We start from the raw sequence: 23,445 nt of genomic DNA on the forward strand, positions 1-23,445 counted from the left end.
ATGGAAATCATCATAATCATGGCATGGAGTAATTGGCTCTCAAAAACAACAAAGTTTTCAGAAACATTAATCCCTCAACAGAAGCTTGCAAAGATAGATTTAGAGCTGATTTTGTCTTTGTTATCCATAAGAGCAAAAGAATCGGACAGAACACACATGCAGCAATGGCTAGAAAAAACTTTACATAATTCCTGTAGAGTTGTAACATTTGATTTTGTGTATCTTTTCCTTACACGCACACACTGCGTTAGCCTTTCGTACAGTAATTTCCTCCCAAAATAAAATTCCCACGATGCTAGCTAGCACATGCTCTGGTTTGGTAGACTTTCAGGAAAAACAATACACACATTGGAGCCTGGATTTTCAAAAACAAAGAGCAAATGGAGACAACAGTTTATCATTAACAACATGGCAGTTAATTATGCTCGTAGCTTCCATTCCCATTAGTTGGAGAGTCTGTCAGCCATGAGCTGATGCCTGTTAAGTATGTACTCCCTCCGTCCCAAAAAAAGGTAAACTGTGGGTTCCCGTGCCAACGTTTGATTGTCCGTCTTATATGAAATTTTTTTTATAATTAGTATTGTCATTGTTGTTAGATGATAAAACATGATTAATACTTTATGCGTAACTTATCTTTTTTAATTTTTTTCATAATTTTTTCAAACAAGACAGACGGTCAAACGTTAGACACGGAAACCAGGGTTTGTCTTTTTTTTTTTTTGACGGAGAGAGTATGTGTGTTAGTGTGTCTAAGGGTATTTTGGTCTTTTCTCATACTCTTGTATTCTTTTTATATGGCCTATTGACCCCAAGTCAATGCATCAATTCAATCCCCAAATCTTCTCTCAAAGTGACAATGCCATGATTGGATCTTACATATTGATGTACATTACAAGTGGCGTCAGGCAGGCCTGTTCGCATTTGCAGGGGATGAAGAGGTCAAGTCAACTCGTCCATATAAATCCACACAGTACCCAAGTACCCAACCCAGCAAGGAATTGAACCACACCACACATCCTGTCAGAAATCATCTCCTCCTCGATTGAATTCCAAGCAGCTTGCGCCCCTTGGTTCTACAAGGTTAGTACTGACGCAAAATAAATATCCTCTTAAGAGTTAAGATCTTCTTTATAAATGAACCTGAAATTCTAGCATCCTCCAGCTAATATTTCTTAGTTTGCTCTTTTCTTTTCCTTTTGAGTTTTTTTTATGTTTTTTAACTAGAAAGTTTTGAAACACGTTTCCATTTGGATGTCTCACGTTTGTTAATTATGTCCAACTGCGTCTGTGGAACATCGTTTGTTTGTGGCAAAACCTGTGCCCTGGCTAGCTTTACCCCTCCTATAGGCACCTCGGCTTTGGTGGTCCGCGATCAACAAAAATGGCACAAAAGAGCAAAAGGTTGCGGTTAGAGGTGTGCTTTTAACCACCTGGTGGAACGTCTGGCTTGAGAGAAATAAGAGAGTGTTTCAAAAGTCCAAAAACTCCGAGAGAGAAGTTGCATATAGTCTAGGTTCGAAGCCTCACCCCTTCTAATTATTTGATGAATAAGGCTACATGTACTAACTTTTTCTTACTAAATTCTTACTAACACTGATGTGTCATGTTATGAGTGTATCTAGATTTTTTATAACTTCCATATACCTAAATCATAAGATGATTGTTCGTAAAAATTTAGTAAGAAAAATTTAGTACATGTTACAGTGCTCTTATGATATTAGATCCTTCTAATATTCACGTTGCTGAGAGAAGTTGCCTACATAATACTCCCTTGACATGGGTAGAACAGTTTTCAGACCCCTTGATGCGAGTGTAATTTTCTTTTTGGGTGCACCAGCACCTTTTCCTATTCTGTATCCTGTTGTTTTTTTTCTCTCTCTAATCAAAATCTGGCAGAGCTCCTACCGTCGTTTCTTATAAAAAAAAATATTAACGTTCAGTAATTCTCCCGAGTATAAGTAAAGGGTGCAGCCCGGCAGTTGCAAGAGCATGACATCATTGGTTTCCTTAGATAAAAGGAAGGAAGTATGCAATTTTCAAACGTATACTCGATTCATAATAGCTTAGTCAAATTCAGATTATCACATCAAATGGTCTTTGCCACTCAATCCGCACTTTGCCAAATTGTCAGCTTCAGATTGTGCTACAATCTATTACATGGATCATGTGAGTCATCTGAATAATTTATAAGACGAATGATTCATTGACTCATCTACGTCCATCTTATAAAAATTAAGAAATCGGAGGCTGTGTCAATTTCAATGGGCAAGAAGGGAGCTTTGCATGTCTTCAATCTGTCCAGGAAGAGAGAAGGTGAGGGAGTGAGGGAGGAAGGCGGCGAAGAAACTCACAGGCGATGAAGCGACAACGATGGCGATGGCGACCACCATCGAGCTCCGGCGATCTGTGATGGTGGTGGGGCGGCGAGGCAAAGGCGCCGCCGCATTTGGCCTAGGCAGCGCCGTCGCCCGGACTCGGGTAGCAATCTAGCGCGAATCTTGATGCAATCCTGGCCGTTAAAAGTAATCGGGCGACCCGGAGAGCACCAACTCCGGTGGCCTCCGCCGCCGCCGCCAAACTCCAAATCCACATTGGTACGGCCATGGAGGCAGCATCGGGACCCGAAGCCCCGGTCAACGACGGCGAGGTCGCCGCCCATGCTGCGGCAAAGGGGCTCCTCCCTCGACGGCGAAGATGGATGGAGGAGGGTAAACACGCCGGAGGTTAATTTGGTTCCTTCTTCAGATCTTTATCTCAATAGAAAGGGGGTGGCCTCTCTTCCTCCTCATGCACTATCTCTCTCCCCATCTTTTGAGGCCCTTCAAATGGTAGCTCCAGCCATCCTGCTTGCTTGGAATTTTGGATTGCTAATATGTGGGTTTTGTGTATATTTGGCTATGTGATTATTCCTTTTTGAAAGGTCTTGTTTATGTTACCGATGACAATACGACTGGGGCAAATAGCTAGTCTAATTAGCTAGTTTCTTTTTGTTCATCACATTTGTCAATCCAATAAATTGGGTCCTCTATATATGATTAAAGTTTATGTATTTATGATATGAAACTATCTATCGTATAACTGCCCATTCAGATATATGGGTTAATGGTAAAGTGTTTTATTGGGGAAAAAACATATGCATTCTATGTGGACTACTCTTTATGATTTATGGTATTTATTTATGGAACTTGCCTGTTATTTCTGTAGTTTTGATAGTCCAAAGTTGGATTTGGGAATAGCTGAATAGGGTGGTGAAAATATTGATGCAAGATGTAAATGTTAGTGCTGTAGCAGCTCTCCTGTTGCACTGGTATAAATTCATTATCATGTTTGCTGCACTCTTTAACATGTTTCATGTTTTTGTTGTTCAGCCCTAAGCTAATGGCAGAGGCGGTGCTCCTTGCCGTCTCGAAGATTGGCAGCGTATTAGGAGATGAAGCCATCAACTTTGTCATTGAAAAACTGTCTGCAAAAGTAACTGAACTGAGAGAATTACCAGAAAATGTGAAGCATATCGGGAGGGAACTGAGAATGATGAACAAAGTAATAGAAGATTTGGATGCCAAGAATGTCAGCATCAATGTTGTCAAGGGATGGATTGACGAGCTGCGGAAGCTTGCCTACCATGTTGAGGATGTGATGGACAAGTACTCATACCACGCTTTTCAACTGCACGAAGAAGGATCACTGACAAGGTTCTTCAGAGGCGGACATCATGTTAAAGTTTTCAGTGAAATTGCTAGTGAGATTACCAAGATAAAGGATGAGATCGAGCATGTTCAGAGACTTCAGCAGAACTGGTTCCCTTCTGTTCAGATGGTTCAAGGGAACCCTTCTGCGATTGACCGACAGGGATCTCAGAGCTGCTTGCCGGATCTAGTTCAAGACGATGATCTCGTTGGGATCAAAGAGAACCGGAGAAAGTTGATTGGATGGCTCGATTGTAATGAGCTAGACAACACCGTGATAACCGTGTCTGGAATGGGTGGACTTGGGAAATCCTCTCTTGTTGCTAACGTGTACGAAAGGGTGAAGAAGAGCTTTGGAGTTGCTGCATGGATCGTTGTGTCACAGACCTACACCATAGATGCCTTGCTGAGGGAGCTTCTCCGGAAGATAGGGTACACAGAAGATCCACTGTCAGCTGCCATGGACAAAATGGACACCCATGATCTGAAAAGTGAAATAAGGAAGAAGCTCCAAGGTTACAACAGCTGTTTGGTTGTGCTGGATGATGTCTGGAAAAAGGACGTGTATGATCAAATACACGACATCTTCAAGAATCTCCAAGCAAGCCGAGTTATCATCACAACACGGAGAGATGATGTCGCATTACTTGCACCCTCAAAGCGTCACCTTGCACTCCAGCCTTTGTGCAAGGCAGACGCTTTGGACCTCTTCTGTAGAAGAGCTTTCAGTAACAGACAGGACAAGAAGTGTCCACCAGAGCTTCAGGAGGTGGCAACATCAATTGTTGATAGGTGCAAGGGCCTGCCGCTAGGAATTGTATCTATGGGTAGCTTGATGTCATCGAAATTGACAGAACATGCCTGGACTCAGACATTCAATCAATTCCGATGCGAGCTAGCAAAAACAGACAGTGTCCAGGCAATTCTAAACCTGAGCTACAATGACTTGCCAGGGAACCTTAGAAACTGCTTCTTGTACTGCAGCCTATTTCCTGAAGATTATACCATGTTACGGGAGAGCCTCATCAGGCAATGGGTGGCAGAAGGCTTTGTGGTGAGCGTTGAAAACAACATGCCGGAGGATGTGGCCGAGTTAAATCTCATGGATCTCATCACCAGGAACATGCTGCAAGTTGTGGATTATGATGAGCTTGGCAGGGTGAGCACCTGCAAGATGCACGATATCTTGCGTGAACTGGCTCTTTGCACTGCGAAAGATGAGAAGTTTGGTTCTGCAAATGATCATGGCACAATGATACAGATGGAAAAGGATGTCCGTCGTTTATCATCCTGCGCATGGAGGGACAGTGATGTGTCAACACTGAATTTTCCGCTTCTTCGCACCTTGATTTCACTTGGAGCCGTAACATCCACTCCTCAAATGTTGAACTCAATACTCACTGGATCGAGTTACCTTACAGTTCTTGAGCTGCAAGATTCCGCAATTACTGAAGTGCCAAAATCTATAGAGCATCTGTTCAATCTGCGGTACATTGGTTTGCGGCGTACTAAAATTAAGTTACTCCCAGAGTCTATTGAGAAGCTATCCAACCTCCAGACACTGGACATCAAGCAAACAAAGATAGAGAGGCTACCACGAGGCATTGTTAAGGTGAAGAAGCTACGCCACCTTCTAGCTGATAAATACTTGGATGATAAGCAGGAAGAGTTCCAGTACTTTGTTGGAGTACAGCCACCCAAACAGCTCTCCAATTTGGTAGAGCTGCAGACTCTCGAGACCGTGCATGCCAGTGATGACTTGGCAGACCAGCTAGACAAACTGAGGAAACTGCAAAGCGTGTGGATTAGCAGTGTGGATGCCGAACACTCTGCAAAGCTTTTCGCTACGCTGTCCAAGATGCCACTTCTCTCAACCTTGCTTCTAAACGCGAGCGATACAAACCAGCCACTTCGCTTGGAGGCTCTCAAGCCGGAGTCCAAACGACTCCATAAGTTGATTGTGAGAGGACGCTGGGCTGCCACAATGCTGCAGTGCCCAATATTCCAGGACCATGGCAAAAATCTCAAGTATCTAGCTCTGAGCTGGTGTGGCCTTCAGGAAGATCCACTGCTGCTACTTGCGCCAAAGTTGCCAAACCTTGTCTTTCTGAGCCTTAACAGGGTGAGCAGTGTAGAGGCATTGGTTATTTCTGAAGGTTGCTTCCCTAAGATGAGGACCCTTGTGCTGAAGCACATGCCCAATGTCAGCCAGCTGATGATTGGGGAAGGTGCTCTTCCAATTGTCGAAGGTTTATATGTGGTCTACCTGCCAAAGCTGGATAAGGTTCCTGAAAACATCGAATCCCTTGGCTCTCTGAAGAAGCTGTGCCTACTGGGTCTTCACAAGAACTTCAAGGCTGATTGGGACAAGAATGGAACGCACCACAAGATGACAAATGTCATAGAGCTCCGCATCTAAGTTTGACCATTTATTTTCCTCCGCTAATAACATCCGTGTTCGGTGCATGCACACGCAAACATCAACAATGTGAATTTGGTGCCTTTTGCCATTAGCTTTTTCTTGGTAGCTATATGCTAAAAATGTGCTTGTTATCCTTTCTAATAAGTCCTGAAACACAAGACTTCTTTGTCAGGAAGTACCTCTATCCTCTTGGTTGTATTTCTTTTTTTTTTTGAAACATTAAACGGCAGGAGATTTGCTGGATACTCTTGGTTGTATTTCCCTCTTAATTTATTTCATATGTAAAACTTTATCTTATCCTTTTGAATTGTATTTGGCAATACGTTGTACCTGTACTATAGTCATCTCAATGAAGTGTTTATAATTGTAATTTGATCACATGTCATTTCTTTTCTGGGAAGGAATTTTGCTTGTGCAGGTTTTTGGAATCAACAATTAGGATAAAAGGGGGTTATGTGTACAACATGGAGATAATTGCCGAAGAACAAAGCATTACGTGAATATAGTAATTTGTGCATAGTTTGGAGCACAGATTTGTCTTTTTGTTTCTTAACGTGCACATCAAATTTTAGAGTTGATTTTTCTGAGGTGCTATTTGTAGTCGTCTTGCACATCTCAGAATTTTTTTACCTTTTTGTTTGTATATTTTGATGCAGTTTTTGAGTTTCGGAGCATGATATCAGGTTGTGCAACACCTGATATTCTCTCTCAAGTAGTGCCGATCCCAGATTGAGAGAAGGGGTAAAACATGAAGCCGAATCCTCTCTAGTGCAGAGCGGGCATTATCACCAGGGGAATCAAAACCGAATCGAACTAACTGACATAGAACATTTTATTCAGTCAGTATTTGAATCTCTAACTGACATAGAATATTTTATTCAGTCAGTACTTGAAACTAACGAAATTTAGAACGGGTAATTTGGCCGGCTTGGGGGCGGCAAGGTTCCATATCCGGAGTTCGACGCCAACATGGTGGTGATGGTTGAGGAGCAGCGGTGGGTCTCAGTGGCTGCCGGACGGGGCTTCAGATCTAAGGAGCTTGACTCCGGCGTCATGGTGATGGTCGAGAAGCTGTGGTGGGCCTCAACAGCTACGGGATCCTTCCTCCTCTCTCTCGGCCAGAGGTCGCCCCGACCTCCTTCCTCCGCAATGGCAGGAGGAGCGCGACACTGGCGTGTCGCCTACAAAAATTGATTTTCCCAGTAAGTGCCTGTCTGTGAAAATGGAATTTTGCTCAACTTCTCGTGCCATGTGAGCGTCCAGCATGGCGAGATGGAGACAGAGTTACCCCATGCCATGTTGGCAAGGGTGTGTTCCTCCTGCCTTCCACGAGCAGAGTGGCAAATCTTGACGCAAAACACAAGGCAATTCTAAACACTTGCAGCTTAGTGTAATTCTTGATTGCAAATGAGGAATGCGCCCTTGTTGAAGTGGCATCGGGTAAATTCATCTCACCACTCTAGATGCCCATGAAGCACGAGGAATTGAGTGAATGGCAACAAATTGAGTGGATGTATTTATAGTACACTAGGTTTCACGAGGTTTATTCGGATTTTATGAAATTTCATGAGATTTTTTGGTAGGTTTGATGATGTATCCTAGTGCTAAACCTGGTACAAAGCGAAACAATATGCACTTTAGCTGGTGCAAAGTGCAATTTACCTTTTTTTTAATCTTCTACAGCATTGTACTTATAGGCTTACTGTACTCTCCTGTGATATTCTTATTTGTGTCATATCCAAATGCTAATCTCCAACGATGCCCTAGTGTCTTTTGATATTTTTATTTCGCATATACATGCTTCTCAAAATTATCATGTATTCTATTCATAATGAAGGTGATCATCAACGTGAGACAAACTCCTCCATGCAACAGGTGAATTTGGCATTAGGGAAACAAAATGACTCAGATGTGGCCCGCAGACGTGGGTAGGCTTTTACCACCAACATTTATTGCGTTACCAAAGCGATTCTTGTTATTTGAAGATATGATTAACCCTGTCCCTATGCATGTTTTGTTAAAAAATCTCTTTAAAAATCCATATTTCTAATGGATTGCTAAATAGTTGAACTTGAGTAACATCAAATTGGTCAGGAGCATCATGGCTAAAAAAGGGACACGATAGCTCAAATACTCCGTCACATTTCCGTCGTGGTTGGCCTGTTCCCATGCTTTGAACAGGTCTTCTCAGTAGCCTACAGCTGCAAATATGATTGGTGTATTGTAGAAACACAAAGCCAATTTCAGAGCAAATTAAAGAACAACATGGACTCAACTATGCGTGGAGCTGGACTATAGATGGCCATAAGGCCCAGGACCCAATGGCTCAGCCAAAGGCACGGCCATTTGGCTAGGCCCAAGCACGGCACAACCTGACAGTTGGGCTGTGCCTGGGCCGATGCCTTGGCACGATGGGCTGGCCCGGCATGGCATGATCGAAGAAAAATAGTAGAGGGATCCCAAATAGACTTAATAAACCATATAAGGCAAGGCCTAAAGAGATGAGTAATACAAAATAGACTTATTGTCCAGCCATATGAAGACAGCCCAAAGAGTCGAGGGAGAAAAAATAGACTTATTCTTCAGGCCGGGCCAGCACAGCCCGAGTCTTATTGGGCTGCGCCTGGGCCGTGTGCGTAGCCCGTGGGCTGGCATGGCATGGCCCCGCGTGTAGGTCAAGCCGGCATGGCCTGTCTGACCTCAGCTCAGGCCCGGTCGTGTCGGGCCAGGCGACCCATTTGACCATCTATAAGCTGGACCAATATAGGTGCGAATTGAAAGCCCTGTTGTCAGACAAGGACCAGGAGTCACTGGGAAGGCAATGCAGTCTGAACAGGATCTTCTAACATTGATGACACGACATGCAAATGCCATTGATAAAACCGGGACATGTTTCTTGCAAGAAATAAATCTCAAAACAATCAAAGCAACACAGAAATTACAAGGGCCTTCTTCAAGTAAAGAAAGCCTACTACATCTACAGACGGACTTATGCAAACATGCAACATCTTCTGGTGCATTCCGCGTTCTTGTTCCATTGAGTCTTGGAGTCTTTATGGAGGTTCCTTAGCCAGAGCTTCTTCAAGGAACCTTATCCAGCTTCGGTAGCAACACAATGCACAAACCTTGGTTGAATACTTGAATGCATTATGCATGGAAGGCCACTATCCATGATCTTTATCTAGTTGACGTCAAAGACAAGCGTCTTCCAGTTTGGGGAAGGCCTCTGCGGCATGAAGAAGTGAGGATCCAATGTGTTTCCACTCTGCATGTTGTTCAGTCTAATTAGATATAATTTCCTGCCTTGGATGGGTGGTTACATCTGGACTATAGTGACCCTTTTTCATCACTGCTATTATACATCTATGTAGTCTGTACCTTATGCTTCATTAAGCATTCGAATTATATCCAATGCAGTAGGCCTCTTCTCTGGGATAGGGTTCACACAGTTTAACCCAATTCCAATGCATCTTTTTACCTGTTGTCTGTAAATTTCCACTTTACACGTTGGCGCTGTTGTTTCTAGCCTTTTCATCCAGCTTTCAAGCACCTGCGGGCAGAGAGCAATTAATGGTGAGACGGAATGGCAGCTTATATATGAAGGGTAGGTATAGTGTGTTTAGTTCACGTCAAAATTGAAAATTTGGTTGAAATTGGAACGATGTGATGGAAAAGTTAGAAGTTTGTGTGTGTAGGAAAATTTTAATGTGATGGAAAAGTTGGAAGTTTGAAGAAAAAGTTTAGAACTGAACAAGGGCTTATTCATCGTCTTACCTTCTCAGTGAAGCACTGAAAAGATGTATCAACACTCTGGGGATAATTCTTACGCCCTGTCATTAACTCTATGACTAAAACACCAAAACTGAATATGTCTGAGTTGGTTGTGATTAATCCGTTATACAAGTATTCTGGAGCTACATATCCTCTGCATCATAACATTAATTAGATCAGTGCAAAGTGCTACTATAAGTACAGATGTCATGTAAGGAATATATATCCGATGAAAAAAAAAGGTAAGATCTCCAGTGGCTTAGCTTACAGAGATCCCACACGAGTTCTGGTGATAATTCGAGATTCTTGTTCAGCAAAGATCCTTGACAAACCAAAATCCGCAATTTTTGGCACCATATTATCATCCATTAGTATATTTTCAGGCTTGAGGTCCAAGTGGACAATGGAGCATTTATCATGAAGGTAAAGTAAACCATGGCAAATTCCGCTAATTACTTGATATCTCGTGTGCCAATCAAGACCAGATGATTCGTCTGAAAAGTAGACATATTTGAAGATTTATATGGACAAACAGGAAGATATATTGTAGGTTAGTCCAATTTGTCCATTTGGCCAGAGATACTTTGCTATTTTCAATTTTGCATACCAGCATGATCTCCTAAATATAACTTGATCATTAATTTAAGCTGTAAATACTTATAAAACTAAATAACATTAGCATTATATGAAAGAAACTGCGGAAATAAATCTACAAACACTATATTCATGAAGCACACATATTTTTAATCCTCCAAAAATGTTAAATTTTTAAAAAGATGTTGATACTGGATGTTTTAAGAGTTTAACATAGTGTGTGTTCAACAACATAAGCATTTGTGATTGGAATAAGTATATATTCTAACAATACACTGTATGAGCTCGAACTTGAGTTTATCCTTATAAGAAAAATATTTATGTGTTAACTAAAAACATGAATTTAATTTCAAAAGAATGTAGCATGAATTGTCTTTTCATACCAGAAATATGAGTATCGAGGCTTTTGTTACGCAGATACTCGAAGCAGAGCAACCTTGTTGGAAGCTCAGCCATAACATACTTTTTGTTTACTTGCACCACTTCCATCCTTGTTTCAGCACAATATCCTAAAAATCGTACTATATTTGGGTGATTGACATCCATCAAATAACATACTTCATTTCGAAATTTGTTATCGTCCAATACATGTATATCAAAAAGCTTCTTCACAGCAACCATTTTCCCACTTTGTAGAAGTCCCTGTTAGATCGAATCACTGCTTTTTTAGAATAGAGATTTAATGCTTAATTTCAAACAATTATTGATTGGCGCAAGCATTCAAAGTGGATGAAACAACTGGCAATGCGTACCTTGTAAACCACTCCATATCCACCTCTTCCAATTTCTCTAGAATCAGCAAAACTACATGTGATAGCTTTCAAAAACTCAAGTGGCAGACTTGTTGGAGTTGCACTTGGAGCCTCTAACTTGTCCTCCAGTATAGCATGTTTACATGCCACATCTTCCATTTCTGATGAACCAAGACCTTCAAGATATTAACAAGAGAACTAGGAAGGAAGCCTGCGCATGCAATTCACTTATTGTTTATAAAAAGAATACTAACAGATATCTCACCATATTCACTATAAGAATCATTACCTAGAATAAAAAAATATTTATTCCGTAAAATAGACCATAAACTTTGAGATACTATATGATAATGTCTATTATATTTAAAAAATCACTTTATTATCACCATCCTTCACAAATATACGAGTTAATATGTGTTTTGGTTTTTTTCTTTTATTATACATCTAATTCACTTATGCATTTTCATGGGTAATATACGAAAGAATAATTTATATTGTCAAAATTGTTTATGCTAATTATTAACACTATCAAGATGATATTGGCATAATTATAAAGGGATATAATGTGGTTCCACGTGCCATTTTCGATCGTACGCATGTATGCAACTATGTATGTATGTACGTGCGTACACGCACGCACGCACGTACGTATGTATGTATGTATGTATGTATGTTTTTCATGGTGAATATATTGTAGTCTCTCGGATCTATATAAATTTTGGTTTGTTTTACAAATATTTTCCTCTTGTAGATAATGTGTGTATGTTTATTCACAGGATGGTTAATTGGTTATGCATGCGTTTATATGAGCACCCAACTGGCTTTTACATCGTCGTTAGTAAAAAATACATTCATGAAAATTGGTGGGGTGGTGTCGAGTGGTGCTAGGATGACATGGCTTCCTCGACAACATCACTAGGAGCTAACGCTGAAAAAAAAACCCTACCATACAGGGGGAATGGTATATACACACTTTTTGTTTCTTTTTTACATATCTTGTGTATGTATGTATATAGGGAGGGATTAATTGTTTTATTACTTCGATAGATCTAATATAATGGTTGAATATAATGGATCCACCGGTTTAAGCGTAAATTGATGGCAAGGTGTTTTACTTTTATTCTTAGATTTTGTGGTATTTATTAAAGCGTTGCGTGGCATCTTAGGATTGTTAGAATGCAATTAGTATTATTTCTTATCTTAGGTGCTTGAAGACACATGTGCTCATTGAATTATTAGTTTGGTTTTTTATCTAATTTAAGTGAGGAAGGGAAAAAGAAAAAAAAGAAAGATGTGGGGTTTGGTGTGCGTAAGTACATATGTACGTAGTACTATTTTTAGTACGTATGTAACTACTTACTTGCACGTACACATTATAGATGTGGAGCTTTTTAGAGATAAATTTAATTGGTAAATTTTAGATAAATCTAATGGGTAAAAATAATGGAACCACCGAATTTTTTTTTCTGTAGACATGATATATGGTTACTTAAAAAGCGCTCTACAGGAAGTTTGATCAATTTTGATGATGTGGATTGATTTAAGATAAAATGAAGCATATCGTCAAATTCTTTTTATAATGTCTTATTCTTGTTTGGTTTCTATATAATATCCAACTGATGTATTTCACTTTTATATAGTAAAATATAGATAATATGAAACTTGAATTCTTTATTGAATTATAAATAAAAGAACAACTGAAAGAACTTTAAAAATTATAATTGTTAAGCTATCTAATTTTTATAATATATAACGTTGTCAGTTTTAGGGGAAAAAATAGGAGAGGATGTGAGGGAGGGAAGGAGAGATACGTACGTATCTACACGTGGAGGTTGATACAGGTACGTGGCGTGAAGGGATGGAAAGTGGGCTTTTTATGTTTTTACATTGTCAGATAAATCTAATGGTAAAAAATAATGGGTCCACCGTGATTAAGTGGAACTTGTTGTTTAGATTTTTTTCCTTATAATTTATTAGAGAGCTATGTAGCGACTTAGGAGTGTTTATAGGAATCTCACGTGGCAGCTTGAGAAATAATGGGTCCACCGTGATTAAGTGGAACTTGTTGTTTGGATTTTTTTTTCTTATAATTTATTAGAGAGCCACATGGCGATTTAGGAGTGTTTATAGAAATCTCACATGGCGGCTTGAGAGCGTTTGTAGAATGTTTAATGTTTAATGGACTTTTAGTATATAATAGATAATAGATAGAAGATAGATAGATATATAGATAGATATGCCTTTATTAGAAAATAATAATAATTGATTCTTGGATCACAGTTGGATCCCTTGCAATTACTCTAATGTAATGGGTTTAAAATTTGTATTTTACATACATAATTTTCTAATAACTAATTGGAGTTTTGGAGCTATTATTAATAGAAGTATGCGCATTAATTTGGTCCCATTCATCAAATATAGCTGTCTGATAAATTGCCACATATGCGATGTCAGGTAGTAACACCCTCATCAACTCACCTTATTGCACACTAATACTATATTGTTTTACTTCTATAATATATATTAGTTTTAATTGAGGTTTGAACTTAATGTGTCATTTAAACTAGTTGTGGTTATATGTGTGACTTATATAGAACTAGCTGGAGTTTAGAACATGTGGACACTGTTGTTATTAATTATCTTATAAACCGCATGCCGTGGATGTCCACATTTACAAGGGGTACTTCGCCAAAAAATTTAATCAACTTTGGAGTTAGTGGTTTTGTGTATGTTTACAACTCATCCACTCAAACATCCTGATACCTCAACTGACTTGACTGGTTCCCAAAAATTGACATCATGGTAATTCCATCTGAAATTTAATTTATGGATTCATTTTTTTATTGAAAGTGTAAAACAAGGATGCAAAGTTTTAGACTCATGCACTATGTTTGTGCCTTACTTGTTACCACCATGCATGCATGACAAACATACGCTTCTGTTATGACTTATGACTATGGTTTCAAGGCTTTCTTCATTCCTCAAATTATAATTTAGAGAGTACCAAATCTTTATTTTCCCCCACACAGAAAATCTTGAATTTGAAACTTTCAATAATTACTGTTTGGTTCACAACTTCACATGCATACTACCAATAAGTTACTGTCAAAACATGTTTCAGCTCAAGATTTGTTTTTTGCGGTCAGGACTCAGGCCGTGTATGTGCACTGGTTTTAGATAGACTCCTTTCACAGATGACTCCTGAATTGAACATTCCGTAATTGTGTACACATGTAAATGTATAATCTACACTACTTAAAATGTTAGTAGTGGTGGTGTCCATTCCCACACCACCCCTGTCACTAACATATGGACCACACAAATCTATACTATTACATCACCTTTCAGCAAATCATTCCTCATTTCACTATTGGCTCCTCCAAAATTTAAAATCATCTACTTGTTAAATAAGAAATCATAGTAAAAATAAATGCTTATTAATTGGTATAATAAGTTAGAAACTCAATTTGTTTTACGTTGCAACGCACGTGCTCTAGGCTAGTAGTTCAAGTGATCATATCCATATATATTGGGTATATGTAACTTCCAGGTTCCATCTAAAATTGTGAATCAATAAACAAATGCTATACATGCAACCAATGAATCACATTTAGATTTTGGAACTCTATCCATAGCCATTCCTTTTAACTACAAAATGAATAAAGTGAGATTCCCTCATAACTCTGAACTTAATTTGTGGATCCAGCTAACCGTTCCCCAATCATGCTTGACAATGGCCAACTAGAACTAGGACTTCTCATAACAGGCAGCCGACAATGTACTTTTGTGGTTTATATTTAGAATAAATTTCCACCGAACAATCACAAACAAACAAGCTTATACACTTCATGGTTGTGCTAGTAATGGCCAACCATGCATGAGGCATGGTTGTTTATACTTTATAAGGTAGTAATATTTTATCCTTTTCATTAGAGATAAACTAGTGTACCGAATACTAGTATCCTTAGAAACTGAAAAGATACCTGAGAGACCAAGTTCATCCCCATTGCACAGTGAAGTACATGCTGTAGTTCTCACCTGACATTTGAAATGACATAAAAGTTCTGTGATTATATCCAGACATGAAATTTATATGCAGATATTAATTTTGAATGCTATAATGCAATACACACTGTGTGATACCACAAATCATCTAAATACTGCTGCTTACACAGGTCGTAGTGGCAAACAGTGAATTTTCTTACTAGTTCCCGTGTTTCATCCTTTTTTTCATTTCCAAAAATTCATTTTCTATTGGAACTCAAATTCATACAGATGGAAACGATTATAGATTAAGATAATAGAGTGTTAATCTTAGGATCTTCCATAAAAGTTCACATTCTGTTGCAACTAGAAAATAGTTTTTTGAAAGATAGATTGCAAACATCTTTTTTCCTGACTACAGGTGGTACTCTATTGGAACGGAACTCTGTTGCAACTAGTCGTTTTAGGAATGGAACGGAACTTATTGTTATCAGAAACTCCAGGTACAGCTAGCTGCAAGCAAATATGCAACAACAGTACTATTACAAAAGAAAACATACCTGTGCAACATGCAGCATCTTCTTGTGCATCTCATTACCATTCCATTGGATTTTGAAGTCTTTATGCAGGTTCAACAGGGAGAGCTTCTTCAGGGAGTTAAGGGACTCGATGCCTTGAGGGACCTTGTCCAGCTTCGGCAGCAACACAATGTACAAACCTTCAATGCATGGAAGGGCGCCATCCATGATCTTTATCTGCTTGACATCAGGCATCTGCCTCAAGACAAGAGTCTTTAGTTTGGGGAATGCCTTTGCACGAAGAACTAATGTTGCTGCACTCTGCATGTTGTTCAGTTTTAGATAAGTGAGGTCCGACAAGTTCGACGCAAGCATCCCCAGTGGATCTTCCCCGAGATGACACCAACTTAGGGATAAATATTTGAGATGTGTACTGTGGCTACGGAATATCGGGTAGTCCAATGTACTCTTGGCCCATTGCCCTCTGACAATTAACCTGTGGAGTTCTGTGGAACTTGGCTTGAGAGCCTCAAAAGAAAGTGGCTCATTCTCATTCCTTGCAGAAAGAAGCAAACTGGAAAGTAGCGGCATATTTGACAGTGTAGCAAAAATATTATCACAATCAGCAGAGCTTATGTTGTCAATCCATACACTTTTTAGTTGTATGAGTTTCTTCAACTGCTCAGCTAAGTCCTTGCTGGCTTCAACAGTCTCCAGAGTTTGTAGTTCTTTCAGGTTGGATAGATCTTTAGGTGCCTGCATTCCTACAAAGTATCGGAACTCCGACTGCTTCTCGTCAACACATCTATCAGCAAACAAGTGTCTTAGCTTCTTGATTTTAGTGATTCCTCGTGGTAGCTTCTCTATCTTTGTTTGCTTCATGTCCAGAGTGTGGAGGTTCAGCAACTTTTCAATGGAGTCTGGGAGTGACTTAACCTTGGTCCTCCGTAAGCCAATGTAACGTAGATTAAACAAATTCCCTATAGATGGTGGAACTTGAGTGATTTCTGAATCTTGAAGCTCAAGAACAGTAAGGTAGTTTGATTCAAAAATTGAGGACAACATGTCTGGGGAAGATGAAATTGCCTCAAGTGATACTAGGGTTCGAAGACGTGGAAGTTTTGGTGCAGTACCAGCACTATGTTTCCATTCATAAGATGATAGACGACGAACATCTTTATCAATATGTATCATTGTGCCCAAATCATTTGCAGAGCCAAACTTCTCCTCTTTAGCAACAGAAAGGGCCAGGTCTCGCACAATATCATGCATTGTACAGGTAGACACCCTACCTAGCTCATCATTCTCCTTAACTTGAAGCATATTCCTGTATATCAATTCCATGAGATTTCCCTCAGCTACTGCCTCTGGTGTGTTGTTCTCTTTCCTCAGGACAAAGCCTTCTGCAATCCACAGACGCACAAGGCTCTCACGGGAGAGCGGGTAGTCTTCCGGGAATAGGCTGCAGTACAAAAAGCAGTTTCTTAGGTCTCCTGACAGGTCATGGTAGCTCATATTTAAAATTGCTTGGACATGATTGTTCTTTGACAACTCACTTCTAAGTTGATTGTATGCTTGATTCCAAACGTAATGTGACCGTGACCTTGAAGACAAGAGGCAGCCTATTGACACAATTGCTAGTGGAAGGCCCTGACACCTCTCAACTATAGATTTGGCAACTTTCACGAGTTCCGTGGGACACTCATGGTCCTTAATGTTATAAAATGCCCTTCTGCAGAATAGATCAAAGCCATGAATATCACTCAATGGCTGGAGATCAAGGTGACATGTTGAGGAAGCAAGAGCTGCCACATGATTCTTCCGTGTTGTGATTATTACGCGACTTCCTTGGTCATTCTGGAATGCATCACGTATTTGAAAGTATGCTTCTTGGTCCCAGACATCATCAAGTACGATCAAGCATTTTCTAACTTTGAGCATTCGCTTTATTTCCTCTTTCAAATCATACACATCCATTTTGTCAATGTTACTTGACAGTGGTGGTTCTGTGTAACCAACTTTCCAAAGCAGCTTCCTTAATAGAGCATCCACAGTGTAGGTTTGAGACACAACCATCCATGCATGAGCAGAGAAGTTGATCTTTTCACGTTCATACACATTTGTGACCAGGGTGGTTTTCCCCAGTCCGCCCATACCTGACACTGTTATCACCTTACTGTCCAGCTCGTCGGTGTACAACCATTCAGTCAGCAGTCTCCTGTTGTCTTCAATCCCCACAAGATCTTCATCTTTCACAAGTTCTGGGAAGCTGTCCCGGGACCTCTGTCTTTCCATCTCAGTGAGCGGGTCAGAAACAAGCTGGGATGGATGCAACCACTGATCCTTCAGTTCTATAACTTGTTTGATTTCCTTCTCTATCTTGACTACCTCATTAGCAATTTCAGTGAAAACAATAACATAATGTGATGCTTTGATGAAGTATTTTTTAAGGAACCATTCTTCCGCCATTTGCACAGAGTAGTACGAGTATTTGTCCATGACATCCTCAACACGGTAGGCCACCTTCCTCACCTCCCCAATCCAACCCTTGACGACTTCATCAGTGAGGTATGCCGTGCCTATCTGCAATATAACGTTGTTCATTGTTGTCACTTGCTTCCTCATTTGCTCAATCTTCTCATCCAGATCCTTCAGATTATTAACCTTTTCAGACAGTTTGGCAATCAATTCTTTAGCGATTTCATTTGCTAAAGCATCACCGATCTTCGTTAGAGCAAGGAGGACCGCCTCTGCCATTTGTGCTGAATAAAATAAACATATTACCATGTTATGGACAGACAAATATCACCCAAAGTTTCCTCGCAAAAAAAAATATCACCCAAAGTTTTACTTTGATGTTGAAAATTGGAAACAATTTTATATTATCTAATAGTTGATTTCATGGGCGAGATTAGTGGCCTCATCAATATAATAATCCTCTAGTTCTCTGTATGAAAGATGTAGCGCTGCTCACATTTAGAGAATCATATCAATCAATCATGACCGAAAAACATGGCATTACTTTCCAGTGTATGAGACAAGTTTGGAAAACCATATCGGCAAGCTTGGGTTTTTCAAACGCATCCCCCAAACGGTCGATCACAGAATGGCTCACTTACCTTTATTCATCGACAATTGCAAAGCAACGACAATCTAAGGTTGGAGCCCTAACCACTTCCTGGTGGCATATTTGCAACGAAAGAAACGCAAGAATTTTCCAGCATTCATCAAGAGTAGCTGGCCAAATTCGAGAAGACATAGATCTATGGAATTTTGCCTTCAAACCTCCCTAATGTTATTTCTCTCCTTTCGTACCCTAGTCTCTCTTTTTCGTTTCTTCGTGTTTTTGATCTAATCTAATGTAAAGAACTCTTCTATGTTTTTATTCCTTCTAATATAACCGGCAGTCCTCCTGCCGTATATCGTATCAAAAAACAAAAGGTTAAAAGTATATAAAGTCAGTAAAATTCTATCTAAGACCTCGTAGACCATAGTCAGACTTATATGATAATAATGAGACTACTAGATGAGGCTCATACTGTAGAACTTCTCAATTAAATCAGTAACACAAGCCATGAATCAAGGTTAGATCTAATCCTATATTTATGCATTCATCTAAGATTTGTCGATAGAGGAATAGAATAAGATATATGAGCTAGAAGAAAATCTAGAACACATGTATGAGATGGAAGAACTTTTTTAGCACAAAAGATGTGGAGATCAAGAGTTGCTGAAGGGGGACAAAAACATAGAGTTTTTCCATAGAATGACCAATGACAGGAAAAGGAAATGTACAATTACAACCTTAGAGGTTGATGGCAGAGAGCTGACAACCAAAGAAGAATTAACTAAACACATCCTAGACTATTACAAATCCCTGTTTAGAGCTGATGAAAACCCTACAATTCAATTGTTTCAAAGGATGTGGCAGAATGAGTTATGTCTAAGTGAGGAGCAGAGAATCCAGATTGTTTGACCTTTCAGCATTAAAAAGTTGGATAAGGTGTTGAAAGAAGCTAGCAAAACTGAACACTGCCCTAGGCCCTGATGGGTTCAATATCCTCCTTTATAGAGTTTTTTGGACTGAAATTAGGAATGATCTATATGAGATGTTCATAATGCTCCATAGTGGTAACCTAGATTTGAAGAGATTGAATTATGGTGTAATATCCTTGATACCTAAGAGTTGTGTGATCCTACTAACATAAAACAATTTAGACCCATATGTGTGTTGAACGACTGCTTTAAATTCTTGAGCAAAGTGGTTACAAACAGACTTATTGAGGTAGTACAATCAGTGATATCCTCCACCTAGATTGCCCTCATCCCAGGTAGATTTATATTAGAAGGATGTGTGATTCTCCATGAGGTTCTTCATGAATTGAAATATAAAAAACAGATAGGGATCATTATGAAAATAGACTTTGAAAAAAAGCTTATGATAGGTAAGCTAGAGTTTCTTATTAGAGGTGCTTGAAAATAAAGGCTTCCCTGATAAATAGATTGACTGGATTAAAGCCTGTGTGATAGGAGGAAGCGTTTGTGTTGACATAAATGGTGAGAGAAGTGATTTCTTTAGGACATACAGAGGTCTTAGCCCTTAGGCAGGGAGATCCCCTATCTCCCTTGTTGTTCAATTTAGTCAGTGATGCTTTGGCTGCTACTTTTGATTGCGCAAAAAAGGCAGGAATTCTTTTTGGCCTAGTGCCCAATATTTTCACTAGGGGGTTCACACATTTGTATATGCTAATGACATTATTGTTATTTTTATCCCTTTTGATACCTCCCAAGTGAAGTGATAACCACAAAATTTTTGCTATACTGCTTTGAGGAAATGGCTGGGATGAAGATAAACTATCACAAGAGTGAGGTGTTTACACTGGGATTAGAGATGGAGGAAACAAAGAAAGTAGCTCCAATACTGAACTATCTTATTGGCAAATTCCCTAAGTAATACCTAGGCCTTTCCATTGGACCTGACATAATCTTAAACCAGGAGTTGTATTTCTTAGCTCAAAAGATGGAGGAGAGATTCGGATCTTGGAATGGCCGCAACCTCTCCCATGCAGGGAGAGCAGTTCACATCAATGCCTACTTATCTTCCTTCCGCTCCCAAGCAATGGGTTTTTATTAGTTACCTAAAGGGGTTCATTAGAGGTTTGATTCAGTTAGAGGGAGATACTATTGGGTTGGTGACAAGCAACGGAGGAAATATCATATGGTGAGGTGGATAGACCTAGCTTTTCCCAAAGAGTTTGGAGGCATTGGCCTCACTAAAACTAGGATGTTAAATAATGCTTTGCTAGATAAGTGGTTAATTAAGCTTGTGTATTGAATTGCTGAGAAAGAAATACTTGTAGCCAGGAGGGGTTTACAAAGTGATAGTAACATTGTTCACAAAATTGACGTATCTCTTATCTGGTTTTATAAACTATAACACAAATATGTAAATTTTGCGAATAATATTACTAACATTTCGTCGGATGAAGAAATAACAAAAATAAAAGTTTTAGATCTTGATGAGTTATTCAACTTTGTTGTTGATGACTTTTTCAATTGAAATCATTTAGTATTTGAAAATGTTGTTTGAAGTTGTCATATTTTTAAATTCAAATTCAATCTGCTCAAAAAAATGTTATATTGAAAAATGACCAAACTAAAAGTTGTAAATCTTGATAAGTTATACAACTTTGTTGTTGACATTTTTTCCATTTGAAATCATTTACTACCCGTAAAATTAATTTGACTCATAAAATGAATTATTATACTGCACTTAATTATTTTGCTATAGTCAACTTACAAATATAAACATTTCATATGAAAAATGGAAAAATAGTCATCGGTGTCGGGCTTTAGTTAATGCCTGATAGAGATTAAGTATATGTCGGGCTTTAGTTAATGCCTGATAGAGATTAAGTATATAGCCCGTCACTGATGAGTCATCTGTGACGGGCCTAGTTGTTATCTCAAACGGGCCTCAAATTGGTGCACGTCACGGATGATGGTCATCTGTGACGGGCCACAACTTGAGGCCCGTTTGAGATATGGAATGTTGTCTCAATCGGGCCTAAAGTTGGTGCCTGTCACAGATGATGGTCATCTGTGACGGGCCGCAACTTAAGGCCCGTTCGAGATATGGAATGTTATCTCAATCGGGCCTAAACTACGGCCCGTCACTGATAGGTGTCATCCGTGACGGGCTTAAGTTTTATGCCCATCTAACATGTCTGTGCGACCATATCTCAATCGGGTACTTTTCGGCCCGATTGAGATGACTTCCTTGTGACGGCCCGCTATTTCTAAGCATATTAGAGCCCGTCACAGATAGAAGGATCTGTACTAGTGATCAGTGATCAGTTAACAGAGAAGCTGAAGATGGTGACTGCAAGTATGGGGACGCCTAGAGTTGGAGTTGGAAGTAGCTTATGCAGTTCTTAGCGAGAGTTGTTCCAGATGTTCTTTTATTTTATTTTGGAGAAAATTCCTTGTGTACCCCTGAAATTTCACCTAATCCCTTTTACGCCCTCGAATTTTCCTCAATCCCTTACATACCCATGAATTTTAGTTTTGATCTCTTCCATGCCCTTTCCGTTAGTTGACCGTTAAATTCTTATGAAAAAGCCCATTTTGCCCTTTGCTATGAATAACCATATAAATTAATAGAGTGTATTGTTGGAGCATAAAAATTTGTTAGATGGGACTATTATATTTATGAGTTAGTTATACACCATATTATTTGCGATAAATATACTTTTAGATATGACATAAAAAATTAATATTTATTTATTAGTTATTAAAAGTTGTTTATGTAGCATATAAATATATTTGTCTTATACAACAAATCTGTTGTATTACTATCAAAATACATACATAAAAAAACTTTTAATAACTAATAAATAAATATTAACTTTTTATGTCATATCTAAAAGTAAATTTGTCACAGATAATATGGTGCATAACAAACTCATAAATATAATAGTCTCATCCAACAAATTTCTACACTCCAACAATGTACTCTATTAATTTATTATACTTTTTCATAACAAAGGGCAGAATAGACTTTTGCATAACAATTTAACGGTCAACTGACAGCCAACTGGCGAAAAGAGCGTAGAAGGGATCCAAACTAAAGTTTAGGGGTACATAAGGGAATAAGCAAAATTCAAGGGCATATAACAAATTAGGTGAACTTTCGTGGGTATATAGGGAATTTTCTCTTTATTTTGCCCTTTTAGTAGTGTAATCTGGGAGGCAGATGAGTCACTGTTTGTGAGACGTTTATGTAAGAGAGAATCTCTTATATGCCACTAGAATTTGACCAGTTCCCTTATATGCCACTTAAAATTGGCTTCTCTCTTATATGCCACTAGTTCAAGTTCTTCCACCCTTTTATGCCACTCCCACCACTATAGTGTTAGTTGACGGTTAGTGAAATGTTAGTTTTTTTCGTAAATAACCAATATGCCCTCTCAACTAAAAAATGTGTAAACTTCAAAAAATCATAACTAATTTATTTTAAATCCTTTTTGAGTGAATAAAATTTTGTTAGAACCAGTGAAAAATGCTCTTTATATTAAAAATATTGTTGGAAACTGCATGTTTCATGCTTACATTGAAAATTTATTTGTAATGGTAATGGCTAAAATTGCATGTGATGAAAAAAAATCAATTTTCATATATTGTATCCACTAGCTATATTAGTACTAAAATACCTATTA

General features: G+C 39.0%; 3 protein-coding genes across 4 annotated transcripts; 1 reads left to right on the plus strand and 2 right to left on the minus strand.

Annotated features, from left to right (window-relative positions):
- Window positions 1-832: 832 nt before the first annotated feature.
- LOC136354095 (disease resistance protein RPM1-like) lies at window positions 833-6,486 on the plus strand. 2 transcript variants are annotated; one of them, XM_066305736.1, is made up of 2 exons: window positions 833-1,080; window positions 3,369-6,486. In XM_066305736.1, exon 2 carries the CDS (start codon window positions 3,379-3,381, stop codon window positions 6,103-6,105), a length of 2,727 nt encoding a protein of 908 aa, XP_066161833.1. In that variant the 5' UTR covers window positions 833-1,080; window positions 3,369-3,378; the 3' UTR covers window positions 6,106-6,486. The 2 variants fall into 2 exon arrangements, with proteins under 2 accessions (XP_066161833.1, XP_066161834.1); XM_066305737.1 differs by lacking the exon at window positions 833-1,080 and adding an exon at window positions 2,570-2,723.
- A 2,884-nt stretch (window positions 6,487-9,370) lies between these two features.
- LOC136354130 (cysteine-rich receptor-like protein kinase 44) lies at window positions 9,371-11,384 on the minus strand. The gene is made up of 5 exons (XM_066305809.1): window positions 11,226-11,384; window positions 10,857-11,115; window positions 10,148-10,373; window positions 9,883-10,033; window positions 9,371-9,658 (listed from the first exon to the last, which is right to left on the minus strand). Exons 1-5 carry the CDS (start codon window positions 11,382-11,384, stop codon window positions 9,488-9,490), a joined length of 966 nt encoding a protein of 321 aa, XP_066161906.1. The 3' UTR covers window positions 9,371-9,487.
- Window positions 11,385-15,071: 3,687 nt separating this feature from the next.
- LOC136354131 (disease resistance protein RPM1-like) lies at window positions 15,072-18,516 on the minus strand. Its single transcript, XM_066305810.1, has 3 exons — window positions 18,392-18,516; window positions 15,770-18,310; window positions 15,072-15,263 (listed from the first exon to the last, which is right to left on the minus strand). Exons 1-3 carry the CDS (start codon window positions 18,512-18,514, stop codon window positions 15,072-15,074), a joined length of 2,856 nt encoding a protein of 951 aa, XP_066161907.1. The 5' UTR covers window positions 18,515-18,516.
- Between the last annotated feature and the right edge of the window lie 4,929 nt (window positions 18,517-23,445).

Source organism: Oryza sativa, chromosome 11, assembly GCF_034140825.1.
Source record: "Oryza sativa Japonica Group chromosome 11, ASM3414082v1".
In the NCBI taxonomy this organism is placed as follows: domain Eukaryota; kingdom Viridiplantae; phylum Streptophyta; class Magnoliopsida; order Poales; family Poaceae; genus Oryza; species Oryza sativa.